At 43.2% G+C, this 27,187-nt stretch overlaps 1 protein-coding gene across 12 annotated transcripts in view; it reads right to left on the bottom strand.

Annotated features, from left to right (window-relative positions):
- Positions 1-779: 779 nt before the first annotated feature.
- Positions 780-27,187, bottom strand: part of asb3 (ankyrin repeat and SOCS box containing 3) — a 112,822-nt gene continuing 86,414 nt past the window's right edge. For 11 of the 12 annotated variants that reach the window (XM_068044940.1, XM_068044949.1, XM_068044939.1 and 8 more), the window contains 3 exons: positions 12,699-12,950; positions 5,884-6,017; positions 780-1,033 (listed from right to left, as the gene is read on the bottom strand). In XM_068044940.1, coding sequence (XP_067901041.1) covers positions 807-1,033; positions 5,884-6,017; positions 12,699-12,950 — 613 coding nt within the window. In that variant the 3' untranslated portion in view covers positions 780-806. Of the gene's footprint in view, positions 1,034-5,883; positions 6,018-9,155; positions 10,127-12,698; positions 12,951-27,187 lie in introns of those variants that run through there. The other variant, XM_068044951.1, reaches the window with a different exon arrangement.

The raw sequence follows: 27,187 nt of genomic DNA, 5'->3' as shown, positions 1-27,187 counted from the left end.
ATACTTGAAGGTAAAAGATTTGCAGGGCTATGAGGAAAGAGCAGCAGAGTGGGACTAATTGGATAGCTCTTTCAAAGAGCTGGCGGAGGCACAATACGCCAAATGGTTTCCTTCTGTGCTGTATCATTCTAAGTTTCTATGGATATATATATCTAATGAGTTGCACATTTCAGCAAAGCCTCAGCTTCAGTCCTGCTTTAGTTGATTTCAGCCAGAGCAGCAGTAAGGGTGTTACAACTGGCCTCAGCACAGAAGGGAAAAATTGACTAAGGTCCCAATCTATCAGCATCCAGCAGTGCTTGCTGAAAGCGCACATATACGGACATTACATTCGACTACAATAATCCCCAGTCGAACAGCCTGTCAATATTCACTGTCAAGGCTCACAAATGAACAGCAGCCTCTTGGGTGCGGTAGTGGAGAATGCTGAGCAACTGTGGAAATAAACAAGACGTGGGGGGGGGGTGGGGGGGGGGGAATTAAAAAAAAGACACAGCCATGGGATAGAGATTTTGCGAGGAACTCTCCCTGATATGACATTTGAAGATAAAATCCAGTGGCATCATGTATGAGAAGTGTTTTTCACAGCCCACCCTTCACAACCTACAATGGCAGATGATGAATCCAGACAGATGAACCAATAAGTTTAATTAGAAAAAAAAACAGACCTGCAAAATTAAACCCTCAAGCTGCCACAGATTTGTGTGCAGATTTAATGATGATTGACAAACTTAAGCATTAAGACACAACAGCCAAGGCATCCATATTTTTCTGTTTACCTTCCACACTTCTGATGTTTTCTTTGATCAGTCTTCTGAATATTCAATGTAATCATTTTCTGTTTGCATTTCTTCTCTATTCTCTGAAATTTCTGGAATGCCATATAATTTCAATACTTCTTTATAAAGAAGAAAATCATGCAGACAGGTAGGGAGTGGTAACTGATGAATATATTTATCAGAACGAAGGTATTCACTTTTTAGCATTGATCGGATTTTTAAACGACTGAGGTGCGCCAACGAAGGAATATCATCTAAATTGGAACAGAAAATCAAAACATAACCATGAAAAATATATCAAAAATATCTCAAGATTATTATATACATTTGGTACCGCTCTGTGCTATGACTCATTGCCGGAGGGATTTTTATCTGAAACCAACAATACTTTGCTTTTCTGCAAGTATGCATCAATAGAGCAGTTATCAGATATTAATGCATTGGTGCCACTTGCAGCTGGATTATTCTACTTCTTTCCCTCATCCCTCTTCCTGATATACTAGGTTCTGCAAGGGTGATGGTCCCACTTTTAATGCACAATAGAAGCTCAAAAGTAAAATGCTCCAGAAGTGTTTATTTAGCTTCAATGTCAACAATAAATGTTAGTCATTCTTAAGCGGGATTCAAATTAGTGGTTCTCTGTAAATCCTGGGTACCAGTTAAAGAAGTTCTCCAAACAAAAAAATTATATTGCCCTTGTGCTTTTGCCTATTACCTTTCCTCTGGTTCTACATTAGGAATCCCTCATGCTCACTTGTTCAGTTGTGTAACAATGCCATACAGACCACAAGATCCAAAGCTAATCGCAGCTGAAAGGAAAACTGGAATGCTACCATAGATCTCAGCATCTCTGGACAGAAGTGGAAAGAAAACAAAAAATCATCTAGAACTCCCGCTTCCTGATTGCACTTTCCTACTGGAAAGTGCTTTTGTGTGAACAATATCCAAGGAGAAGATTAACATTGTGACACACCGTGCTACCAACATTCATTGCTGGACTCTCATAAGAACAACAGACACTTTGGCAAGTTACAAACGACTGCCCTTGATCAAATGGAACATCACCTCATGTAAGAGGCAATGCTGTTCAGGACAGATAGGGAGAAAAATCAGCAACAAAAATCCTGCCAACTAGAGTCTTAAAATAGGGATCATAAAAGCTACAATTTTATACAATCTTAAACTGATAAGTCAAAAATTATCTGAAATCAGCATGAAGTGAATGGCACCGCTTCCGAACTTGAACAACCACTACAATCATGCGTGGCTGGAGTGAAGATCCAAAAGTCAGTTGATAACTTCACCTGCATTCTCAATTTTATAGACTGATCCATTTCACATTTAGCATTATTCATGCACAATGTTCTATGCAGTGCTTATCAACTGTGCTGGCATTGATGGTGCATCAATATTCTTTAAAATGATTTTTAACACCAGACCACTATACACATTTCAGACGAGGAGTAGCTAACTGACGGGGATCCCCAAGATTATGAAAAGTTTCAACAGGTTTGATATAAAGATGATGTTTCCACTTGTGGGCAAGACCAAAACTAGGGACCATAAATATAAGATGGTCACCAATATATTCAATTGGGAATTCGAGAAACTTCTTTACCCAGAGTGTGGTTAGAATGTGGAAGTCACTACCCACAGGGTGTAGTTGAGGCTACTAGGATACAAGCAATCAAGGGGAAGCCAGATAAGCACATGGGGGACAAAAGAAGTTAAGGATACGTTGATGGTGTTAGATGAAGAGAGGTGGGAGGAGGGTCGTGTGAAACATAAACACCAGCATGGACCTGTTAGGCTGAATTGCCTCTTTCTGTGCTGTAAATACTTTGCAACTAAAAATGAAATCATTACTACGGTGTATACACATTTAATGGTGGTCAAAGCAGCTTCACCACATTAGTAACTAATATAATTGAAAGGTTATGTGTATCAAGGGCAATAGCCATTCATTTTTTGCATCACTTCATGAAGTTTTAAGTGAGATTTATAGCCGGAATCATGTTCATCATTTAAGACTACTGCAACAATATACAGTATACAATACACAGCAGCTATAGCACCCCAATAAGTGATCCATGCATGCACCCCACCATAAAATTTACTTCACAATTGATTTCATTCTGTTGCGTCAGTAGTTATTATTCTCTAACAGGACTAGACTATTGAATCCATCAAAATCTGAGCACACAACAGTATAGTTGCTATGGAACCAGTCATGCAGAGGTGAAAGTAGAGTAGAATCATATTCAAAAACAAAATCTCAGTAATGTATGACAGTAACCAGAATATGAAATAAATCATTTTATTGTGACAAGCAAAAACTCATACAACCTAGCAGCTACTTTACATGAAGCTTTGAGAACAGCTAGAAGTGATTTTTTTTGGTTAAAACTGGAGAAATCTATGAGAAGAAATAATGCAATAACTGGCTAGTCCAGTTTAGTTTCTGGTCAATGGTGGCCCCCACACCTCAAGGATGCTGGCGGTAGGGAATTCAGTGATGGTAATGCTGTTGAACATCAAGGGGAGGTGCTTAGATTCCCTCTTGTTGGAGATGGTCATTGCCTGGCAACGTGCTGCAGATGTTATTTGCCACTTATCAGTCAAGCCTGAACATCGTCCAGGTCTTGCTGCATGCGGAAATGGACTGCTTCAGTATCTGAGGAGTTTCAAATGGAAATGAACACTGTACAAACAGCAGCGAACGTCCCCACTTCTAGCTTTATGATGGAGGGAAAGTCATTGACAAAGCAGAAGATAGTGGGCTGAGGAAGTCCTGGAGCAATGTGCTGGGGCTCAGATATTTGGCCTCTAACAAACACAACCATCTTCCTTTCTGCTAGGTATGACTCCAGCTGATGAAGAGCTTTCTCCCTGACTCCCGTAGACTTCAATTTTACGAGGGCTCCTTGATGCCACACTTGGTCAAATGCTGCCTTGATATCCAGGGCAGTAACTCTCACCTCACTTCTGGAATTCAGCTCTTGTCTATGTTTAGACCAAGGCTGTAATGAGGCCTGGAGTTGAGCAGTCCTGGTAGAAGAACCCTAACTCAGCATTGATGAGCAGGCTATTGATAAGTGCCACTTGGCACCAGTGTTGACAACACCTTCCATCACTGCTGATGTTTGAGAGTAGACTGATGGGGTGGTAATGGGTCAAATTAGATTTGTTCTACTTTTTGTGGACAGGGCATACCTAGGTAATTTCTCACTTTGTCAGGAAGAGTCCAGTGTTGTAGCTATACTGGAACAGCTTGACTAGGGCCATGACTAGTTCCGTAGCACAGGTTTTCAGCACTACAGCTAGAATGTTGTCAGGGCCCATAGCCTTGTCTATATCTGGTGTGTTCAACCATTCTTGATATCACATGGAGTGAATCGCATTGACTGAATTCTGACATCTGTGATGCTGGGGACCGCAGGAGGCAGAGATGGATTATCTACTCAGCACTTCTGGCTGAAGATGGTTGCAAACACTTCAGCCTTTTGTTTTTTTTTTACACTCATGTGCTGAGTTTGGCCATTATTGAAGACAGGGATGTTCATGGAGCTTCCTTCCCCCATTAGTTGCTTAATTCTACACCATCATTCACAACTGGATAAGGCAGGACTGCAGAGCTTTGAACTGATCTGTTGGTTGTGGGATTGCTTGCTGCTTCCACTATTTGGCATGCATTTAAGTCCTATGTTGTACCTTCACCAGGATGGCACCTTATTTTTAGGAATGCCTGGTGCTAATCCTGGCATGCTCTCCTACACTCATTGAAGAAGCATTCGGCCCCCTGGCTCAGTAGTAGTGGTAGAGTGAGGGATATGCAGAGCCATGAGATTACAGATTGTGGTGATCATTCCTACCAATACTGTCAGAGATAGATGCATCTGCAACGGGTAGATTCGTGAGGACAAAGTCAAGTAGATTTTTCCCTCCTGTTAGTTCTCACCACTTGCCGCAGGTCCAGTCACAGAATGGAATCATAGAATGGTTACAGCACACAAAGAAGCCATTCAGCCTGTCGTGTCTGTGGCAGCTCTCTGCAAGAGCAATTCAGCAAGCCCCACACCCCTGCCTTTTCCCCACAGCTCTGCAAATTTTCTCTCTTCAGGTGCTTATCCAATTCCCTTTTGCAAGGAATGGTTCTGCCTCCACCACACTCTCAAGCTGTGCATTCCAGATCTCAAACACTCGGCGCGTGAAAATGTTTTTCCTCACGTTGTCGTTGGTTCTTTTGCTAATCACATTAAGTTGTCAACTCTGGTTTTCGACCCTCTCACCAATGGGAACAATTTCTCCCCATTTCCACGATCTAGACCCGTCATGATTTTGAACACCTCTATCAAATCTCCTCTCAACCTTCTCTTTTCTAAGGAGAACAGCCCCAGCTTCGCCAATCTATCCCTAGAACCATTCTTGTAAATCTTTTCTGCACCCTCTCTAAAGCCTTCACATTCTATCCAAAAGTGCAGTGCCTAGAATTGGATACAATACTTCAGTTGAGGCCAAACCAGTGTTTTATACAAGCTTCTTCATAACTTCCTTGCTTTTCTACTCTATGCCTCTATAACGCCCAGGATCCAGTATGCCTTTTTAACTGCATTCTCAACCTGATCTGCCACCTTCAACGATTGCTAGCTTTCAAAAGAACAGAGGGTGTTTAGAAGTTCTGGTTTATTTTCTTATCTATAATGCCTATGAGAATTGTTTCAGTTATAATTCATATTAAATTACAACTGAAGAGCACAGCAATCAAAAGAAATCAATCATGGGGACAAGGAGGACAGGAGGCAGAAAAATGAATGGAAGATGTTTGAATGATTAGTGGGAGGCAGTGGAAATGTTTCCTGGGCCCCCTGGGCTATGTCTTGGGGGTAAGTGGGCCAGGGCTGATTTTCCTTTCAAGAGAATTTAACAGACAAAAAGAATAAGCAAAAGCAGAGGGGGAGTGGCAAAACAGAAGCTTTTTAAAAAGAGCATTTATGATGATTCTAAATTTAGTAATCTCAGTTCTCATGAAGAATCTGTATCTAATTAGAAGTCACTGCAATTCAACTGTATATCACTGTAATTTGCACTTAGAAAGTTTACATACCAAAATGTTTCTGGTGAACCCAAGTGGAATTTGCTCTGCGACAGAAAAGAATCTGTCCCACAACTGGAGGAAGCCTCTTCCAGTTTGTAAACTCAAGCGTAAAATTAAGCACGTTATCGCTGGCAGTATTTAACCTGCAGAACAAAAAACAAATGATACATAAATAGAAAGAAAAATCTTCAAATGCTGGAAACTTAAATACAAACAGAAATGCTAGAATTATATAGTAGCTCAGCATCTGTAAAGGAATTCTGCCGTTATTGTTGAATGGTACATCAAAAATTCTCTGTAAAGGAAATGGTTTGGGCCTGCTGTGTATTTTTAATGTTTTTATTTTCAACAAACAAAACACACCCAAATGAATTCTTCTGTTGCAAGGGAATTCAAATCCAAATGCCAATGTTGAGGTCTGAAAACTACATGATTACTGTGTCAACAAGCCATCAGTGTTGCATCCCAAAAGCAAAAAATAGATTAGAGCAAATTACTATTGTGTTAATAAGGGAGAAGGAAGATAACTGCATGGTTCAAAGTTTGAGTCTGTTGCTGTATCAAATGGCTGGACACTCTTGCAGCAAACATCTGGAGATCTATTTTGGCTAGCCAATTTCCTGGGCGTACTGCCTCAATTGTCCAAGACAGTGTTCCCATTTTGAATTTTCCTTTCTTGAAGCATTTGTTAATATGTCCAAGATAAAATAAATCACGAAACTCAGGGCTGAATTTCATTCAGGGGCTGGGAAGCCGACACGTGAGCTAGTTCCGAGTCCTGACCCCGCACAGCATGCTATAGACACGACCACGGCTATTCTGAAATGGGGAGCCAACAAGCCAGGGAGGAAGCTCACCATCCAGTCAGGGAGGGCTCCCGATGCTGGAGGACATATTATATATATAAAAAAAAGAGAGTGGGCGGGGGGGAGGAGAGAGGATTGAGAGGGAGAGAGAGAGACACACACAGATAGACAAGTAATTTTTGATTTTTAAAATGGCCACAGCTGACTGGGCATAATCGCAGAGGGTCAACTGCTCCAGGGAAGCCCTGAGGCCACAGTTGTGGCCCGGCGGCCATTACGAGTGCAAGGCAGGGGTGGCCCCTTGCATGAACAATTGTGACATCCCACCCCCCCCAACTTTCTGCCCTGAGCCCACCATGCTGGCCTGGACGTGGTCCAACCTAATGTGGGTTGCCCACATTGCTGACTGGAAATTCCAGTCGGCGCAGGAACCGGGACTTAACAGATCCCTTAATTAAATCAATTTGCAGGTAACTGGCTTCTCAGCAGGCAGCCAGCCAATCTGACCCTGAACCAGTCTATTTGAAAATGTTTGGATCAGGATCATGTCAGGGAACCAGTGCGATGGCTGATGGCGCCAAATTGCAGGCCTGCCTGCCACCAATTCAGACCCTGACGTCGATTGAAAAGGTAGTTAAAAAGGCACATGGGTTATTTGGGGTGAGAAATAGAGAAATAGAACGTAAAATCAAAGAAATGCTAGAACTTTATAAATCAATCGTTGGGCCTCAGCTGGAGTATTGTGGACAATTTTAGGCACCACGCTTCAGGAAAGATGTAAAAGCCTTAGAAAGGGTACAGAGGATATTACCAGAGACTTCAGTTATGGGGCAAGGTTGGAAGGGTTAGGACTGTTCTCCTTCGAAAAGGGAAGGTTAAGAGATGACCTAACAGAGGTTTTCAAGATAAGTGGTTTTGGTAACAGCAAATAGGAAAAGAAACTCTCTCTGACAAGGGGGCAATAACTAGAGGTCATAGATTCAAAATCATTGGAAAAAGATTGGGGGGTGGTGGGTTGGAGTGACAAGAAATTTTATCACTCAGTTGTGGGTATCGGGAACGTTCTACCTGAAAAGGTTGTGGAAGCTGATTCCATAAATAATTGTAAAAGGGAGCTGGAAAGGTACTTGAGGATGAGGAACTTACAGGGTTATGGATAAAAAGCAGGAATGTGGGAGTAAGCATAACAGCCTTTTCAAAGAGCCAGCAGACATGATGGGCTAAATAGCCTACGTATGTGCTGTAAGCTTGTATGAAATAAAATCTTCTCTTCAAGCAACAGGGAGTAATCTAATAATCTTGACCATGACTATGAGCACCAACTCACTGCATCTAAAATTACTGGACTAGAAAATAACAATTAACTGGAAGGACTGACTCAATGTAAGGAGTAATCTCTGATGATGGCATCCCTTAATCAAACATCCGATGTGATCTCCTGCCTTTTAGTCCCAAAAAGAGAGAAGAGATGAAGAAAATCATTGTTGGGTCTTTGTTTGCTTGGATCAATGCCAATGGAGTTCCTACAGTTCTATAATTCTCTCTGCCACTGATACTAAGCTGATCCATTGAACAGCACTAGTAGACAACAATGTAGCTTCCCCAGACCCTTTCTAGAGTTGGCGCCATTGAACCACGTAGTGCTGAAGAGGCATAGGGCATTGTTTTTTCTGGTGGTGTAAAATACAATAAGCTTTGGACTACACTTGATACAGAATTGAAGCCTGATAAACGGCCAACGATCTCTTTCAAAAAGCTGCTCGACAACAAAAGTTGAGAATGACATTGGAAATCAAACTTTCATTGCACATGCAACGTGAAGAGTCAATTTTTCTAATTTGTTGGAATCCAACTATGCATACAATGATGTAAAAATTGATATATCTGATCATAATATTTTACTAAGAAGTTAAAATCATAGGTGTTATTTATAAAGTTTAAAAATGCATCTAAACTTTGTGGGGTTTTTGTAGAAAGAACTCATTTGAAAAGAGCTCAAATAGATAGCCATAAAATATACATTCCAGTTTTATCAGCAATATGCTGCTGGCCTTTTGGGTTGAGCAAAATAATCAGTCATACTGATGCTTGCAAAAAAAAAAGGAAATGAGTTTCCTAGTGATAGATTATTATATTACACGGCACTAATGCACGCAACAATGGACTTGCCTTATAATTGTAGACAGGCACTGGACAACACATCAGTAATGAACAAACTCGATGATTACCTTTTTATGATAATATCTTGAAAATCATGAACCAGTGACAAATAATCAACCAAATACATGGTTGGCATTTACTTTCTATTAATGTGCTGTTTTATTTTATCATGAATAAAATTACCTCCAAATTGAAAGCTCTAAAAGTCAAATTTGTAATGTACACCTTACCTGAAGAAAACTTATCATTGGAAAAAAATAAAACTGAAAAGATTTGAATTTTAATTAGATAATAATATTTATTTATTATAGTCATTAATTGTTTTTGAGACAAATATCTACTATGGTTTAAGCACGATTAGCTGAAGAGTCATTGCATGCAAGAAAGCAGTTTTCACTGCTGATAATCGGCAGGAGCAGACATTCGTCTTTTGTGAATGATGTCAGTAGAGAATAGATCAGTGTAGGTTATCTGCTGCTGTCACAAAGCAAGCAAAAACATTTCCTATTTTTGAAATAAATCTAGATCAAAGAGGTATAATAAAACAATTAACTACAGCTTTCAAGACAAGATTGGTATCTATTGTCCCGAAGTTACAGAAGCACTATAGGCATAATCTTGAACTCTGGCCTTTGCTACACTCACTCCATCACTCCCAGAACCTATGTAACAATAGTTTACTCTTACAGCTCCCAAATTGCTTAAATATTTGTGTAATTTAAAGCAGGTTTGCATAAAATAACCCCAGCCCAAGATTAGTCTATATTATATTATCCTTTGTTGCAATTGCTAAAATCGGTGAAGCTCCAGAATTGCAGGTACATAGAAACTACTGTAATTTTGCACAGAATAAAACTATGCGTACATTTTCCTCTTCTACTGTTACAATGCATCTAGTTCATAAATAAAAATAATCAACCCCATCATTTCATACACCTCAGCTAACTTTCTTCCTCCCTAGCAGAAAGTGGTACTTTCAGCCCTGTCATCTTGAACTACTTTTGTGATGGTTGCTTTTAGACCAAACAGATGCAGTTTGAAGCAGAAGTATTTTTTATACAAGTCCCAAGATAAAGTACGGCAATCTTCTGAGGTTGTTCAAAAATATTTGGAATTATTCCTTGGTCTTCCTTGGGGTCCGTGAATTAGTCTTCTATCTTCATGCAAGGGGTGGGGAAGAAAGATACTGAATTGGAATTCTGGATAATCGGCGTTTATTTGGGATTTATATCTTCATCGTATTTTTGCATTCTTGGAATATCTTAAAAATATACACGTTACTTCCCCTTTAAAAAAAAAATACAGATTAGTGGGTTTAGGTTCTTCCCTGTGCTATTTTTACATTAATAAACTTCTGTTTTGCCATTTAAATGCGGTCGTTCTCAATCTACGTTGATGGGTTAATGACTGCATTGAAACATTTAACAGATTAGTCTGCTAAAAAAAAAAACTTCAGAAAATAAATCAAACCCTGAGGTCTTTAATAAAATTAAGCTGGCGTTAGCCTCCACTACAAGATTCTTAAAAGGAATCCTATGATAGACTGAAATACACATAACCACATTCGTTAAATGCTGGAGACTTGAAAAGAGAACCCTGCAACCTGCCCTATAATATGCTCCTGGCTGGATCTCTTTTTTGCAAGAAGATGGCAAGGATTTTTTTTTAATGACTTGCACTACATACACTGGTTCCTTTGATGGTGATTCTGCCTCTCGTGCTCCAGACAGCTCGCACTCTTTAATCTTCTAATGACAAAGACTATTTAATGCTCGTGAAAAATATAACCCCAACTATTTTTCTTTTCCTTATACAGGTTTGTGGCAAACGCCTGAAATAAAAGGGACAAGAGAATAGGCAGGAGTATGAGAAATTGGTTAAAACTCACAAATACCAGGGGCTGGACTTTACCTTAGGCAGACGGAAATTCGCCACTGGCATAAAAGTCGGTGGTGAACCCGCTTCGGCCCAGCCCGGGGATCTGTCCCGTATTTTACGGGTGCCCAGGCTTTAATTCTCCTGAGGCAGGACTTCCACCCACTTGAGGGAGGAGGTCACACCTCAATGAGCTGCCGGCCAATCAGCAGGCCGACAACTTAGTCCCAGCAGCGCCACTGGGAGCGGTGGCCACGTCTGGGACTGCAGCCCAGCCGCGCCATGGAGCCGAGGTAAGTTGGGCTTGCCTCACCAGGTCCTTCCCTGGTGGGGCTGGAGTCGTTGAGGGTGGGGGGGGTGGGGGAGGGAGGCGTCTTGGGTCCCAGGGTTGGGTTGGGAGGCGGGGGCAGCCCTCAATCGGGCACTCTGTGCCCGACTGCCATGGTTTCCCCTGCCTTCCCCTGCCTCCACCACCGGGGCATGGAAAGGCCAGCAGCTATCGCTGGGCAGCCTTTCACATCCCTAGCACGTCCACTTGCCATGGGTAAAATACCTGCGAGGGCCCTTAAGTCGCCGTTTAGTGGCCACTTATGGGGCTTGATTGGCCTCGGGCGGGCAGGCCGTTTCCACCGCCTCCCCCACCCCCGAACGCCATAAAGTTCACCAGAGGCAGGAGTGGGGTGGGTAGGCCTCCTGGAGCCTCCCACTCAATTTTACGCCGCCCCCACGCCACCATCCGACCCACTGAGGCGGCGTAAAATTCAGCCCTAGGTCTCTGTCGCAAAAATCCGAGGCTGGAAACTCCAACTGAAACCAAGGGCAGGTTGAATATTCTGTCCACTCTATTGGAGGCCTGATATCAAGATGGAGAAACAGCACGAGAATCATCTACCAAAATCCCTGCTGGTTCAAGGAACCTGGACATTTGCGAAATTCCAGCATCCAAGGGACACAAGTGGAGCCCACAGGGCTGGTCTGGAACACTCCAGCAGATTTCAGGTTAGCACAATAAAATCAGTTTCCAGAGTCTTTGGCATTTTCACCAGTTTCTCCTGAGTGGGTATCCTGGGACATTTTACACCCTATCTTCCAGTGGGCATCCAAGATGCACCCATACTGGCATGGACATTTGCCTGGTTTATCACGGCACTGGATACTCCAGTAGAGTCAGGGTCAAGTATAAGATTGGGACATAAATCTTACTCTGACACTGTTACCGTGCTGCATATTTTGCACTGGCAAACTATTCCTGTTTGTAATTAAAAGATCACAGAAATATAAAACTGTAGACTTCAGTTTCGATTCTACATTACATACTATTCTTTTGCTAATTACTTCTGTTAATCTTTTTATTCTTTGATATCATTTTACAGACAAAAAAAATTACTTAAAATAAAAAACACATAGTGCAGCAGGCAAGCCCTTGTATAACAGCCAGATCTTACCAAGACTTGTATTGGAGCTTGGGGTGGAAAAATAAGTTTTCAAGTAACACTACTCATTCCAATGGAATGAAACGTAAAAAGGCCAGATATTGGATTGTGAATGCTGCTTTAATTACGGATGGAAAAGAACTAACTGCAACATCTAGAAATTTATTGGTATGTTATTAGTCTGCAACATTAAACTCCTGCTTGGTACAAAATCAACAAGCCCATTAAATGGTTAATTCCATACTTAAGTTGACAATTACAAATCAATCCTACACTCCACCACATATATTATTTTAATCATTCCCAATTGAATACTAACCTGTTCTCTACAATTAGTCTTGGGTGTAATATCCATTACCAAATGGAACTTGAAAATAATGAAACAACATTGCATGCTCAAGCTCATTAGTTAAATACAAAGAAAGTGGGCTGGAATGATAATATTTTAACCAATATGTCTATTGTCTGTATTACTATTTTAATTATAAAGAAGCTATTTGCAGTTTATTTTAAAACAACAAGTAGGTACATCTCTGAACTTGTTACTTACCATGTTTCACGAAGCAGATCCACAGGATTCAATCCAGCCAATAATAAGTGAGGTAACCACTGCTTATACTGATATTCTGATAATAATCCATACTTTGCAATGTCAGCCGAATAACTGCCTGACGGTAATAAGTAACCCTGTGCCAGAAGAAACCGTAGCAAATGGAATCTCTGATATTGTAGGCAGTAACAATAATGAAGACCTGTTACAACAGCTCCAGCTTTAAGGAGGATGTAAACAATTGCAAAAAATCTGGGGAATAAGATGAATAAGAAAAATTAGTCTGCCTTCCTGAACCATATAAACAGGAAGTTGATTTTTTCAGGACATATAACAATCTTCATAATTTATCAGTTAAGCCATTTCTCTAGGTTGATTAATAATAAATAAATGTATATACATGCAATCATTTCACATACACATGCCAAACTAAAAAACAAGGCACAACTGGCCTGTTTTGCCATCTGCTATGATATAGTTTAGTTTAGTTTTTAGTTTAGAGATACAGCACTGAAACAGGCCCTTCGGCCCACCGAGTCTGTGCCGACCATCAACCACCCATTTATACTAATCCTACACTAATGCCATATTCCTACCACATCCCCACCTGTCCCTATATTTCCCTACCACCTACCTATACTAGGGACAATTTATAATGGCCAATTTACCTACCAACCTGCAAGTCTTTTGGCTTGTAGGAGGAAACCGGAGAACCCGGAGAAAACCCACGCAGACACAGGGAGAACTTGCAAACTCCACACAGGCAGTACCCAGAATTCAACCCGGGTCACTGGAGCTGTGAGGCTGCAGTGCTAACCACTGCGCCACTGTGCCGCCCTAAATATAGCTTATGGCATCTGTCTAGAACACAAATAGAAGAATATAACTTTTTAATTTTGGCTCTGCAACAAGGAAAAGAATAGAAATGATCCTGGTGCAAACTGTTCAATATTTATCAATATGTTGAAAAGCATTAACTTTGGCAATATAGTCCTTTAGCTTACAAGGAGAACATATTACAAAAGACTGCTATTCAATTCAATTATAAATGGAAAAATAAGTTAACTGAAAGATACATTTTCCCTATACTTCTTCATTTTCTCGAGACAATGGGTATGCGCCTGGAGGTGGTCAGTGGTTTGTGAAGCAGTGCCTGGAGCGGCTATAAAGGCCAATTCTAGAGTGACAGACTCTTCCACAGCTGCTACAGATAAAATTGGTTGTCGGGGCTGTTACACAGTTGGCTCTCCCCTTGCGCTTCAGTCTTTTTTCCTGCCAACTGCCAAGTCTCTTCAACTCGCCACACTTTAGATACATTTTCCCTATAACAAACATTAAATGCTGCTATTACAAAACTTGGAAATTAGATTTACTAATACCCCTGAATAGGATATCTTAAAGAGAAAAAAGTTACATTTGCAAATAACAAGATTGATCCATTTTGACTTGTAAATGGTTGACTTCTGAAACATTTCTATAACATACACTTACTGGATGCATATAAATAATAAAGATTACACTACCGACAGAATAATGAAGCAAGGAGAGCTTCTTCAAAAGGACATTTTTAATTACAAACAGACAAAATTGTGGGCAGGAAAAAACAAACTGGCCCATCAAGGCTGCCCCACCTCATGATGGCTGGACCATATGACTAAATACTTCCCACCCCACTCCCGGTAACTAAACTCCAAGAAAAAGCAAAAACTCAGGGATGATATGCGGGACAATTAAAATTAAAAATTGCCACAAAACCTTATCCACAATGCATTTGAGGGGAAAGCTAGATAAATGCATCAGAAAAAAATGGAATATATGGTTATGCTGATAGGGTGAGATGAAGTAAAGTGGGAAAATGCTCATGTGCAGCATAAACACTGGCATAGACCAGTTGGGCTGAATAGCCTGTTTCTGTACTGTACATTCTATGTAATTCTATGTAACAGTATGGCTTCTTCATGCCATTAATCAGTGCACAGAAATTTGAGTTTTTCATTGCTACCTCATTGGATGGTGTTTGTATTTCCAATTTTAATATACAATAATATTTCTCGATCAAGAATAGGTGTTCAGGTCTTCAGTTTTGGATGTGCAAAGTTGAAAAAAAATCAGAGTTTTTGATGGTCTAAACTTCAACAATGGAGAGCAGTACCAAATTAGAAAAATAGCAGACCACCCAAAATGCTAATTCTAATTCAAATGCAAAGCTGAAGTGTCCACAGAACCATAGAAAAATTACAGCACAGAAGGGGGCCATTCAGCCCATTGTGTCTGCACTGGCCAAATAATCTAGCCGTCCAATCTAATCCCACCTTCTGGCACCTGGTCCATAGCCTTGCAGGTTACAGCACTTCAGGTGCATGTGCAGGTACCTTTTAAATGAGTTGAGGGTTTCCGCCTCCATCACCATTCCTGGCAGTGAATTCCAGACACCCACAACCTTCTGGGTGAAAAAGTTTTTCCTCCTATCCCCTCTAATCTTTCTACCAATTACCTTCAATCTGTGTCCCCTGGTAATTGGCCTCTCTGCTAGGGGAAAACAGGTTCTTCCTGTCTACTCTATCTAGGCCACTCAATTTTGTACACCTCAATTAATTTTAAGGAAGACAACCCTAGCCTATCCAATCTTTCCTCATAGCTGCAACTTTCAAGCCCTGGCAACATTCTTATAAATCTCCTCTGTACTCTCTCCAGTGTAATTATGTCCTTCCTGTAATGTGCTGACCAGAACAGTACACAATACTCCAGCTGTGGCCTACCCAGCGTTTTATACAGTTCCAGCATTACATCCCTGCTTTTGTATTCTATACCTCGGCCAATAAAGGAAAGCATTCCATATGCCTTCTTCACCACTCTATCTACCTGTCCTGTCAAATGCGACCTGTCAAATGCTATTCTTTAGAACAGTTCTTTTGCCCCACCTCATTTCATTTCAGTTCTGCAGAAGTGAAGTTTTAATCTACACTTTTGACCTTTGGTAATTCTTGCTTATTTTTCCATTTAAAAAACTATTATTTCATGAGGCATCTTTGAGCATAGACAGATCTACTTTTCTTCTCCTATTAGTTGGCAAGCCATAAAGTAAATGTAGTATCAACATAGAAAAATCTCTTTCTACTGAGTTTAAAACAAAATAGAACACATGGCTGCACACAATTAGATGTTAAAGTGAAGACATTTAAGCCATTTAGTATATTCTCATTTTATGAGATGTGACAAAAATGTATTGCAACAGTAATGAAATCAGCATTTTAATTAAATCTCTCCAATCAAAATAACTTGTTCTTATGCAGAATATTCCACTATTCTCACAAATTACATTCAAAGGACAATAAAAAAGTTCTTGACAGTTCATTATAAAGACTTATAAATTCGGAAGGCATATACTATTTTTCACTTCCACCAACTATTTCAGTTTCAAGATAGCACATTTTAATTTACAACAAAATTTACAACGTACTCGTCTTCCCTTTTGCTTACTGCTATATAATTGTTATTTTCAACATTTTTGACCAGGTTTCCACAGAAAAGATCTTGGTATTATTGATATTAATAATGTTACCTTCAAATTAAGTACAGTTCACAAGGGATTAAAATTACCACAGCAGCCAAAGGATGGGATGTGTGTGTATTGGGAGAACAACCCAACTGTTCTCAGTGAAGCTTCATTACATACTTACAAATGCCTCCAAGTACTATGAGCACCCTTCATAGGCAGCCTGCTTATGGATAAAGGGCAGGAGAATTCTATTGCTGCAGCAGCAGCTGAAGAGTATCAGAGCAGCCTTTTTGTGTCTGTAACAAGATGACTCACTACAATGTTTGAAGCTGGTGCTTCTTCAGGGTACTAAGCCCATAAAGACTCCTCAATCAAGGGGTTACTGTATTTAATACAGCAAAGCAGAGCCCAACTTTTGGACTCCAAGAAAAGGTCTATTTAGGGTACGATCTGGGTCTTTGGAAGGTGAGGGCCCTGAAAGTGAGTGCCATCTCACCTCAATAAAGAGTTGAAAGCTGAATTGCATTCCATACGATAGCACACAAGAGTGTATTAATACTTTCTTTTCCTTAAAGAGGAAACAGTCCATGATCAAGACTACAAATACCATCTCATACCCCAAGGTTTCTTTTGCAAGTTATTAGTCAACCACCTCAGAATCTCCCGCCACTGCAGATGTAAGAGGAAAGATTGAAATACCCACAAAATTATGCACTTGGAGAACCACAGAATGTTGTCAGATTTGTTATCAGTGAGATGTTTTTGTCACTGATGTACAGGATAATTTAGGGCAAGATGGGGGAATACCTGCACAAAGAGCAGCATACTGACATCCAAATGAAAGCCTTTGTAGTAGTGTAGGAGTGTTACACATCAACAAGCGACTGATTTAAGTTTGTTGCCAAAAGTGTTCATAAGGGCAAAACTCATTTGGCGTGACCTCTGGTATTAGTCAGCTGATACTTCCCTTATGAACTGTGCTCACAGCTGTACAGCAAATGGTGCTACTCAATTCCTGCATCATGTGGGTGGTATGGCCTTGCGATGCACTGTTGAACATCACGGTGAAGCAACCCAACTTGGGCTTCTTGACAGGGAGCAAGTGACTAGAGGCCAATACAGTGCCTGTGCCGCCTGACCCTACTCCCCTTCCTCCTCAAAACAAAGATAAAAGGGAGAAAGTACTAGAGGGTCTGACATCCTTGAAAGTGGATAAATCACCAGGGCCGGATGGATTGTATCCCAGGTTGCTAAAGGGAGGAAATAGCGGATGCTCTGAGAAACATTTTCGAATCCTCACTAGATACAGGCGAGGTACCAGAGGATTGGACGTCTGCGAATATTGTACCATTGTTTAGAAAGGGTGCAAGGGATAGGCCAAACAATTATAGGCCAGTCAGTCTGACCTCGGTGGTGGGCAAATTATAAGAATCAATTCTGAGAGATAGGCTAAACTGTCACTTAATCAGATTAATCGGGGATAGTCAGCATGGATTTGTTAAGGGAAGGTCATGTCTTACTAACTTAACTATTTTTTTCAGGAAGTAACAAGGAGGATTGATGAGAGTGGTGCAGTGGATGTTGCCTACATGGATTATAGTAAGGCATTTGACAAGGTCCCATGTGGCAGACTGGTCAGAAAAGTAAAAGCCCATGGGACACAGGGGAATGTGGCGAATTGGATTCATGCGAATCGAAAGCGGTTTCCAGTGATGTTCCACAGGGCTGAGTGTTGGGTCCCTTGCTGTTTGTGGTATATATTAATGATTTGGACTTAAATGTGGGAGACATTATTGGGAAATTTGCACACGACACAAAAATTGCTGTGTAGTTGATAGTGAAAAGGATAGCTGTATACTCCAGAATATCAATGGTTTGGCTGAGTGTGTAGAAAGGTGGCAAATGGAATTCAATCCGGAGAAGTGTGAGGTAAGCATGGGAGGGCAAACAAAGCAAGGGAATGCTTAATAAATGGGAGGATATTGAGAGGGGTAGAGGAAGTGAGAGACCTTGGAGTGCATGTTCTCAGGTCCCCGAGGGTGGCAGGACAGGTAGATATAGTGGTAAAGGTGGCATATGGAATGCTTTCATTTATTGGCTGAGGTATAGAATACAAAAGCATGGACGTAATGCTGTAACTGTATAAAACGCTGGTTAGGCCACAGCTGGATTATTGCGTACCGTTCTGATCACATTACAGGAAGGACATCATTGCTCTGGGGACAATACAGAGGAGATTTCCAAGAATGTTGCCAGGGCGGGAAAAGTGCAACTATGAGGAAAGAGTGGATTGGCTAGGGTCGTTTTCCTCAGAATAGAGGAGGCCGAGGGGTAACTTAATTGAGGTCTATAGAATTCTGAGGGGCCGCTATAGAGTAGACAGGAATAATCTATTTCCCCCAGCGGAGAGGTCAATTACCGGGGGCACAGATTTAAGATGATTGGCAGAAGGATTAGAGGGGACATAAGGAAAAAGTTTTTCATCCAGAGGGTGGTGGATATCTAGAATTCGCTGCCAGGAGCAGTCGTGGAGGCAGAAACCCTCAACTCATTTAAAAGGAACCAGAAATTTCCCATTAGCTTCTTCAGCCCAGCTTTAAAAAAAAAATCGCAAGTGTCAGTTTCACAGCTGACAGTAGCTGAAGTAGAGCAGCTGTTCCGAATTTGGGGTTTCCTGGTGTGAGAGAGGGGGGGGGGGAAAAAAAGAGATGGGGGGGGGAAAAAAGAGATGGGGGGGGGGAAAAAAGAGATGGGGGGGGGGAAAAGAGATGGGGGGGGGGAAAAAGAGATGGGGGGGGAAAAAGAGATGCGGGGGGGAAAAAGAGATGCGGGGGGGAAAAAGAGATGGGGGGGGAAAAAGAGATGGGGGGGGAAAAAGAGATGGGGGGGGGAAAAGAGATGGGGGGGGGAAAAGAGATGGGGGGGGAAAAAGAGATGGGGGGGGAAAAGAGAGGGGGGGAAAAAGAGAGAGGGGGGAAAAAAGAGAGAGGGGGGGGAAAAAAGAGAGAGGGGGGGAAAAAAAGAGAGAGGGGGGGAAAAAAGAGAGAGGGGGGAAAAAAAGAGAGAGGGGGGGAAAAAAAGAGAGAGGGGGGGAAAAAAGAGAGAGGGGGGGGAAAAAAGAGAGAGGGGGGGAAAAAAGAGAGAGGGGGGGGAAAAAAGAGAGAGGGGGGGGGAAAAGAGAGAGGGGGGGAAAAAAGAGAGAGGGGGGGGAAGAAAGAGAGAGGGGGGGGAAAAAAGAGAGAGGGGGGGGAAAAAAGAGAGAGGGGGGGAAAAAAGAGAGAGGGGGGGGAAAAAAGAGAGAGGGGGGGGAAAAAAGAGAGAGGGGGGGGAAAAAAGAGAGAGGGGGGGGAAAAAAGAGAGAGGGGGGGGAAAAAGAGAGAGGGGGGGGAAAAAGAGAGAGGGGGGGGAAAAAGAGAGAGGGGGGGGAAAAAGAGAGAGGGGGGGGAAAAAGAGAGAGGGGGGGGAAAAGAGAGAGGGGGGGGAAAAAGAGAGAGGGGGGGAAAAAGAGAGAGGGGGGGGAAAAAGAGAGAGGGGGGGGAAAAAGAGAGAGGGGGGGGAAAAAAGAGAGAGGGGGGGAAAAAAGAGAGAGGGGGGGGGAAAAAGAGAGAGGGGGGGGAAAAAAGAGAGAGGGGGGGAAAAAAGAGAGAGGGGGGGAAAAAGAGAGAGGGGGGGGGAAAAAGAGAGAGAGGGGGGGAAAAGAGAGAGAGGGGGGGAAAAGAGAGAGAGGGGGGGAAAAGAGAGAGAGGGGGGGAAAGAGAGAGAGGGGGGGAAAAGAGAGAGAGGGGGGGAAAAGAGAGAGAGGGGGGGAAAAGAGAGAGAGGGGGGGAAAAGAGAGAGAGGGGGGAAAAGAGAGAGAGGGGGGAAAAGAGAGAGGGGGGGGAAAAGAGAGAGGGGGGGGGAAAAGAGAGAGGGGGGGGAAAAGAGAGAGGGGGGGGAAAAGAGAGAGGGGGGGGAAAAGAGAGAGGGGGGGGGAAAAGAGAGAGGGGGGGGGAAAGAGAGAGGGGGGGGGAAAGAGAGAGGGGGGGGGGAAAGAGAGAGGGGGGGGAAAAGAGAGAGGGGGGGGAAAAGAGAGAGGGGAGGGGAAAAAGAGAGAGGGGGGGGAAAAAGAGAGAGGGGGGGGAAAAAGAGAGAGGGGGGGGAAAAAGAGAGAGGGGGGGGAAAAAGAGAGAGGGGGGGGAAAAAGAGAGAGGGGGGGGAAAAAGAGAGAGGGGGGGGAAAAAGAGAGAGGGGGGGGAAAAAAGAGAGAGGGGGGGGAAAAAGAGAGAGGGGGGGGGAAAAGAGAGAGAGGGGGGGGGAAAGAGAGAGAGGGGGGGGGAAGAGAGAGAGGGGGGGGGGAAAGAGAGAGAGGGGGGGAAAGAGAGAGAGGGGGGGAAGAGAGAGAGGGGGGGGAAGAGAGAGAGGGGGGGGGAAGAGAGAGAGGGGGGGGAAGAGAGAGAGGGGGGGGGAAGAGAGAGAGGGGGGGGGAAGAGAGAGAGGGGGGGGGAAGAGAGAGAGGGGGGGGGGAAGAGAGAGAGGGGGGGGGAAGAGAGAGAGGGGGGGGGAAGAGAGAGAGGGGGGGGGGAAGAGAGAGAGAGGGGGGGGGAAGAGAGAGAGAGGGGGGGGGAAGAGAGAGAGAGGGGGGGGGAAGAGAGAGAGAGGGGGGGGGAGAGAGAGAGAGGGGGGGGGAAGAGAGAGAGAGGGGGGGGGAAGAGAGAGAGAGGGGGGGGGAAGAGAGAGAGAGGGGGGGGGAAGAGAGAGAGAGGGGGGGGGAGAAGAGAGAGAGGGGGGGGGAAAAGAGAGAGAGGGGGGGGGAAAAGAGAGAGAGGGGGGGGGAAAGAGAGAGAGGGGGGGGGGGAAAGAGAGAGAGGGGGGGGGAAAGAGAGAGAGGGGGGGGAAAGAGAGAGAGGGGGGGAAAAGAGAGAGAGGGGGGGGGAAAAGAGAGAGAGGGGGGGGAAAGAGAGAGAGAGAGAGGGGGGGGGAAAGAGAGAGAGGGGGGGGAAAAGAGAGAGAGGGGGGGGGGGAAAAGAGAGAGAGGGGGGGGGGGGGGTGAAAAAACACCTTCTGCACTTCCGGGGCCCATATCCCTCTATTCCCTTCCTATTCATATATTTGTCAAGATGTCTCTTAAACGTCACTATCGTATCTGCTTCCACCACCTTCCCTGGCAGCGTTCCAGGCACTCACCATCCTCTGTGTAAAAAACTTGCCTCGCACATCCCCTCTATACTATGCCCCTCGCACCTTAAATCTATGTCCCCTAGTAACTGACTCTTCCACCCTGGGAAAAAGCTTCTGACCATCCACTCTGTCCATGCCGCTCATAACTTTGTAAACCTCTATCATGTCACCCCTCCACCTCCGTCGTTCCAGTGAAAACAATCCGAGTTTATCCAACCTCTCCTCATAGCTAATGCCCTCCAGACCAGGCAACATCCTGGTAAACCTCTTCTGTACCCTCTCCAAAGCCTCCACGTCCTTCTGGTCGTGTGGCGACCAGAATTGCACGCAATATTCTAAGTGTGGCCTAACTAAAGTTCTGTACAGCTGCAGCATGACTTGCCTATTTTTATACTCTATGCCCCGGCCGATGAAGGCAAGCATGCCGAATGCCTTCTTGACTACCTTATCCACCTGCGTTGCCACTTTCAGTGACCTGTGGACCTGTATGCCCAGATCTCTCTGCCTGTCAATACTCCTAAGGGTTCTGCCATTTACTGTATACCTCCCACCTGCATTAGTCCTTCCAAAATGCATGACCTCACATTTGTCCGGATTAAACTCCATCTGCCATTTCTCCGCCCAAGTCTCCAACCGATCTATATCCTGCTGTATCCTCTGACAATCCTCATCACTGTCCGCAACTCCACCAACCTTTGTGTCGTCCGCAAACTTACTAATCAGATCAGCTACATTTTCCTCCAAATCATTTATATATACTACAAACAGCAAAGGTCCCAGCACTGATCCCTGCGGAACACAAGTCACATCTCTCCATTCAGAAAAGCACCCTTCCACTGCTACCCTCTGTCTTCTATGACCGAGCCAGTTCTGTATCTATCTTGCCAGCTTCCCTCTGATCCCATGTGACTTCACCTTTTGTATCAGTCTGCCTTGAGGGACCTTGTCAAAGGCTTTATTGAAGTCCATATAGATAACATCCACTGCCCTTCCTTCATCAATCACCTTCATCACTTCCTCAAAAAACTCAATCAAATTAGTGAGACACGACCTCCCCTTCACAAAACCATGCTGCCTCTTGCTAATAAGTTCATTTGTTTCCAAATGGGAGTAAATCCTGTCCCGAAGAATCCTCTCTAATAATTTCCCTACCACTGACATAAGGCTCACCGGCCTATAATTTCCTGGATTATCCTTGCTATCCTTCTTAAACAAAGGAACAACATTGGCTATTCTCTAGTCCTCTGGGACCTCACCTGTAGCCAGTAGCCAATGAGGATGCAAAGATTTCTGTCAAGGCCCCAGCAATTTCTTCCCTTGCCTCCCTCAGTATTCTGGGGTAGATCCCATCAGGCCCTGGGGACTTATCTACCTTAATGCTTTGCAAGACACCCAACACCTCCTCCTTTTTGATAATGAGATGACTGAGACTATCTGCACTCGCTTCCTTAGGCTCATCATCCACCAAGTCCTTCTCTTTGGTGAATACTGATGCAAAGTACTCATTTAGTACCTCGCCCATTTCCTCTGGCTCCACACATAGACTCCCTTCTCTGTCCTTGAGTGGGCCAACCCTTTCCCTGGTTACCCTCTTGCTCTTTATATACGTATAAAAAGCCTTGGGATTTTCCTTAATCCTGTTTGCCAATGACTTCTCATAACCCCTTTTAGCCCTCCCGACTGTCTTTATATTCCTCAAGGGATTCATCTGTTCCTAGCCTTCCAGCCCTTACGAATGTTTCCTTTTTCTTTTTGACAAGGCTCACAATATCCCACGTTATCCAAGCTTCCCGAAACTTGCCAAACTTACCCTTCTTCCTCACAGGAACATGCTGGTCCTGGATTCTAATCAACTGACGTTTGAAAGACTCCCACATGTTAGATGTTGATTTACCCTCAAACAGCCGCCCCCAATCTAAATTCTTCAGTTCCTGCCTAATATTGTTATAATTAGCCTTCCCCCAATTTAGCACCTTCACCAGAGGACTACTCTTATCCTTATCCACAAGTACCTTAAAACTTATGGAATTATGGTCACTGTTCCCAAAATGCTCTCCTACTGAAACTTCGACCACCTGGCCGGGCTCATTCCCCAATACCAGGTCCAGTACGGCCCCATCCCTAGTTGGACTATCTACGTATTGTTTCAAGAAGCCCTCCTGGATGCTCCTTACAAATTCTGCCCCATCCAAGCCCCTAGCACTAAGTGAGTCCCAGTCAATATAGGGGAAGTTAAAATCACCCACCACTACAACCCTGTTACCTTTACGTCTTTCCAAAATCTGTCTACATATCTGCTCCTCTACCTCCCGCTGGCTGTTGGGAGGCCTGTAGTAAACCCCCAATATCGTGACTGCACCCTTCCTATTCCTGAGCTCCACCCATATTGCCTCGCTGCATGATCCCTCCGAGGTGTCCTCCCATAGTACAGCTGTGATATTCTCTTTAACCAGTAATGCAACTGCCCCACCCCTTTTACATCCCCCTCTATCCCGCCTGAAGCTTCTAAATCCTGTAACATTTAGCTGCCAATCCTGTCCTTCCCTCAACCAAGTCTCTGTAATAGCAACATCATAGTTCCAAGTACTAATCCAAGCTCCAAGTTCATCTGCCTTACCTGTTATACTTCTTGCATTGAAACAAATGCAATTCAGTCCACCAGTCCCGCTGTGCTCCGCAACATCTCCCTGCCTGCTCTTCCTCCTAGTCTTACGGGCCTTATTTACTCGTTCCCCCTCATTTATTTCACTTGCTGTCCTACTGCTCTGGTTCCCACCCCCCTGCCACACTAGTTTAAACCCTCCCAAGTGACGCTAGCAAACCTCGCAGCCAGTCTATTTGTGCCCGTCCAGTTTAGATGCAACCCGTCCTACTTGTACAGGTCCCACCTGTCCCTGAAGAGATCCCAATGGTCCAGATATCTGAAACCCTCCCTTCTACACCAGCTGTTCAGCCACGTGTTTAGCTGCACTATCTTCCTATTTCTGGCCTCACTGGTACGTGTGCTTGCCAATTTTACCATTCTGTCCAAGTCCTCCTGAAGTCTGTTACGATCGTCCTCACTGTTGATTACATTTCCAAGTTTTGTTTGATCTGCAAACTTTGAAATGATGTCCTGTATATGCAAGTCCAGGTCATTAATATATCAAAAAGAGCAGTGGTGCCAACACCAACCCCTGGAGGATGTCTTCCTGCCAGTCTGAAAAACAACTGTTCACTACTATTTCCTGCTTTCTGTTCCTTAGCCAATTTCATATCCATGTTGCCACTGTCCCTTTAATTTCATGGTCTTCAATTTTGCTAACACATCTATCATCTGGTACTTTATCAAACTAATTTTGAAAGTCCAAATTCACATCAACACTACTTTCTACCCTCATCTTCCCTCTCCGTTACTTCATCAAACATGATTTGCATTTAACAAATTCATGCTGGCTTTTATTAACCCATTTTTCCCCAAGTGCCAATTAATTTTGTTTGAGATTAATATCTTTAAAAAGCTTCCCCACTGTTGACATTAGGTTGACAGTCCTATAAGTACTATGTTTATCCCTCTCCCCTTTTGTGAACAGGGGTGTAACATTTGGAATCCTTCAGTCTTCTGGCACCACTCCCATATTTAAGGATTAAAAGATTGTAGCCAGAGCCTCTGCAATTTTCACCCTTACTTCCCTCACAATCTAGGATGCATCCCATCTAGACCACGTGACTTTCTACTGAGTGCTGCCAACCGTATAAGTATCTATTTAATTTATTTTTATCCAATCCAGTTTCTCTGTGCCCAAATGCAATCCCACTGAAATATACCCCATTTCATCCCCCAGCACTGCCTTTTCTAGGTCTCTATATTAGGATAATTGATCATCACTACCATTATCACAACTCTAAAGATCTTGCAGCTTTCTGCAATTTGCCTGCAAATTTATTCCTCCAACTCATTCCCAGTATTTGGTGACCTGTCGTGTACACCCAGCAGCATAATAGTTCCGCTATTGTTCCTTAATTCTAAACGAAATAGATTCTGTTTTTGAACCCTCTAGTACATCATCCAGTTCTAGTGCTGTAACAATATCTTTGATCAATACTGTGCCTCCTCCTTTTCCTGTGGCTTTGGCAGTACCCTCTTCTTTAGTGATGCAAAGTACTCATTTAGTACCTCAGCCATGTCCTCTGTATCCATTAGAGGTCCTTTTCGGTCCTCAATCAGTCCCACCCTTCCCCTTGACTATGCTGACTAAAAGAGGTTTGGGTTCTCTCGCTAATCTAGTCTCAAACACTTTGTTCCTCTTATTTTATTTTTCAGTTCTCCTCTATGCTTAGGGCATTCAGTTTGGTTCTATACTGAATTATGATCCTGACATTTATCCTGTTTCATTAATCTCTACATCTTTAGTCACAGTCATTACGGCACAGAAGGCATCCATTCAGCCCATCTTGTCTATGCCCTGTCTCCTTGGCAACTGTCTGAGACTGAAGCACACTGTGCACAACCATGGTGTCATATTGTCGCCTGAGATGAACTTCCAACCACATATCAGCACCATCACTAAGATCACCCATTCCTACTACATTGCCTGACTCTGCCCTACTTCAGCTTATCTGCTGCTGAAACCCTCATCCATGCTTTTGCTACCTCTAGATTTGACAATTTCAATGCACTCATGGCTGGCCTCCTAGGTTCTGACAAGATGGGGTGAATGGATGCCTTCTGTGCTGTAATGACTGACTGACTCTATAATTTTTAGAAGGGTGGAGTCAGTGGCTTGGAAATAGCATTTGTAATGGGGCCCAAAGCCAATGCTTTTAGTTCCCCCAATATTTAATTGGAGGAAATTACTGCTCATCCTGTAATGGATGCCAGACGAGTAGTCTGACAATTTAGACCGTGGACGGGTCAAGAGAGCTGGTGGTGAGGTAGAGCTGTCATCAGCATGGATGGAAACTGACATTATTTTCAGATGATTTTGCCATGGGGCAATGTGGAGATGAGAAATCCTCCATAAACTTGAGGTCATCCAAAACTCTTGCTACCCATGTCCTAACTTGTATTGTCATGGTCCTGTAGTTTTTTTTTGGAATATGCTGTTTGCCTTTAAGGCTTGCAAGGGATCAGTATTGCTTTAAGAGCCAGCAAGCCTTAGGAGTTATAGGAAGGTGCATTTTCGTTGCCTTAGGAACAGCCATTTGGAGACTGCGATTTAAAGGGTGCATTCTCGTTACCATAGATATAGCCACTGGGAGTGAGCCTGATGCAATACATTTGTTACAATTCAGTTTTGGACTGGCTTATGAGTTGAAGACAGTTAATGCTAACAGAACACAGAGACTCAGCTGTGGTTTCAGACACCTGAAAAAGAGCTCTCAACCATTTAAACTGAAGGAATAGGATTTTAGTCTGTTTTATTATTATCTCAAAATTCTAAGAAAAAGTCAAGCCAAAACAAACAGAGATCACTGGTAATTTAAATTGAAGAAAGGGAAGTTAGACTGTGACAATCTTTTATCCCTCAAAAACTCTAAAGTCAGATTGATTCTGTTGAAAGTGTTTACAAGTCGTTAATTGTTGAAATTCGCTGGAGAAGGAAAACATCCTGTGAGAACTTCGAGCAACATTGGACTGTAAATTTGCAAGGACTCTAATTTTTTTCTATTTTAATTGTTGTTTATATCTTAATAGTGTTTAAGAATTTAGTTCTTATTAAAGAGTTAATTTGTTGATTTAAAGACACATGGTTTGGTTAGCCTCATTCGGGGGTTAATAAATGGTACAATTTGGCTGGGTCTCTCTTTAATTTGGAAAATTTTAGATGATGTGTTAGGCCGATCTGTGGAG

Source organism: Heterodontus francisci, chromosome 13, assembly GCF_036365525.1.
Source record: "Heterodontus francisci isolate sHetFra1 chromosome 13, sHetFra1.hap1, whole genome shotgun sequence".
Taxonomy (NCBI): domain Eukaryota; kingdom Metazoa; phylum Chordata; class Chondrichthyes; order Heterodontiformes; family Heterodontidae; genus Heterodontus; species Heterodontus francisci.
This window is presented reverse-complemented; position numbering and strand designations above follow the sequence as displayed.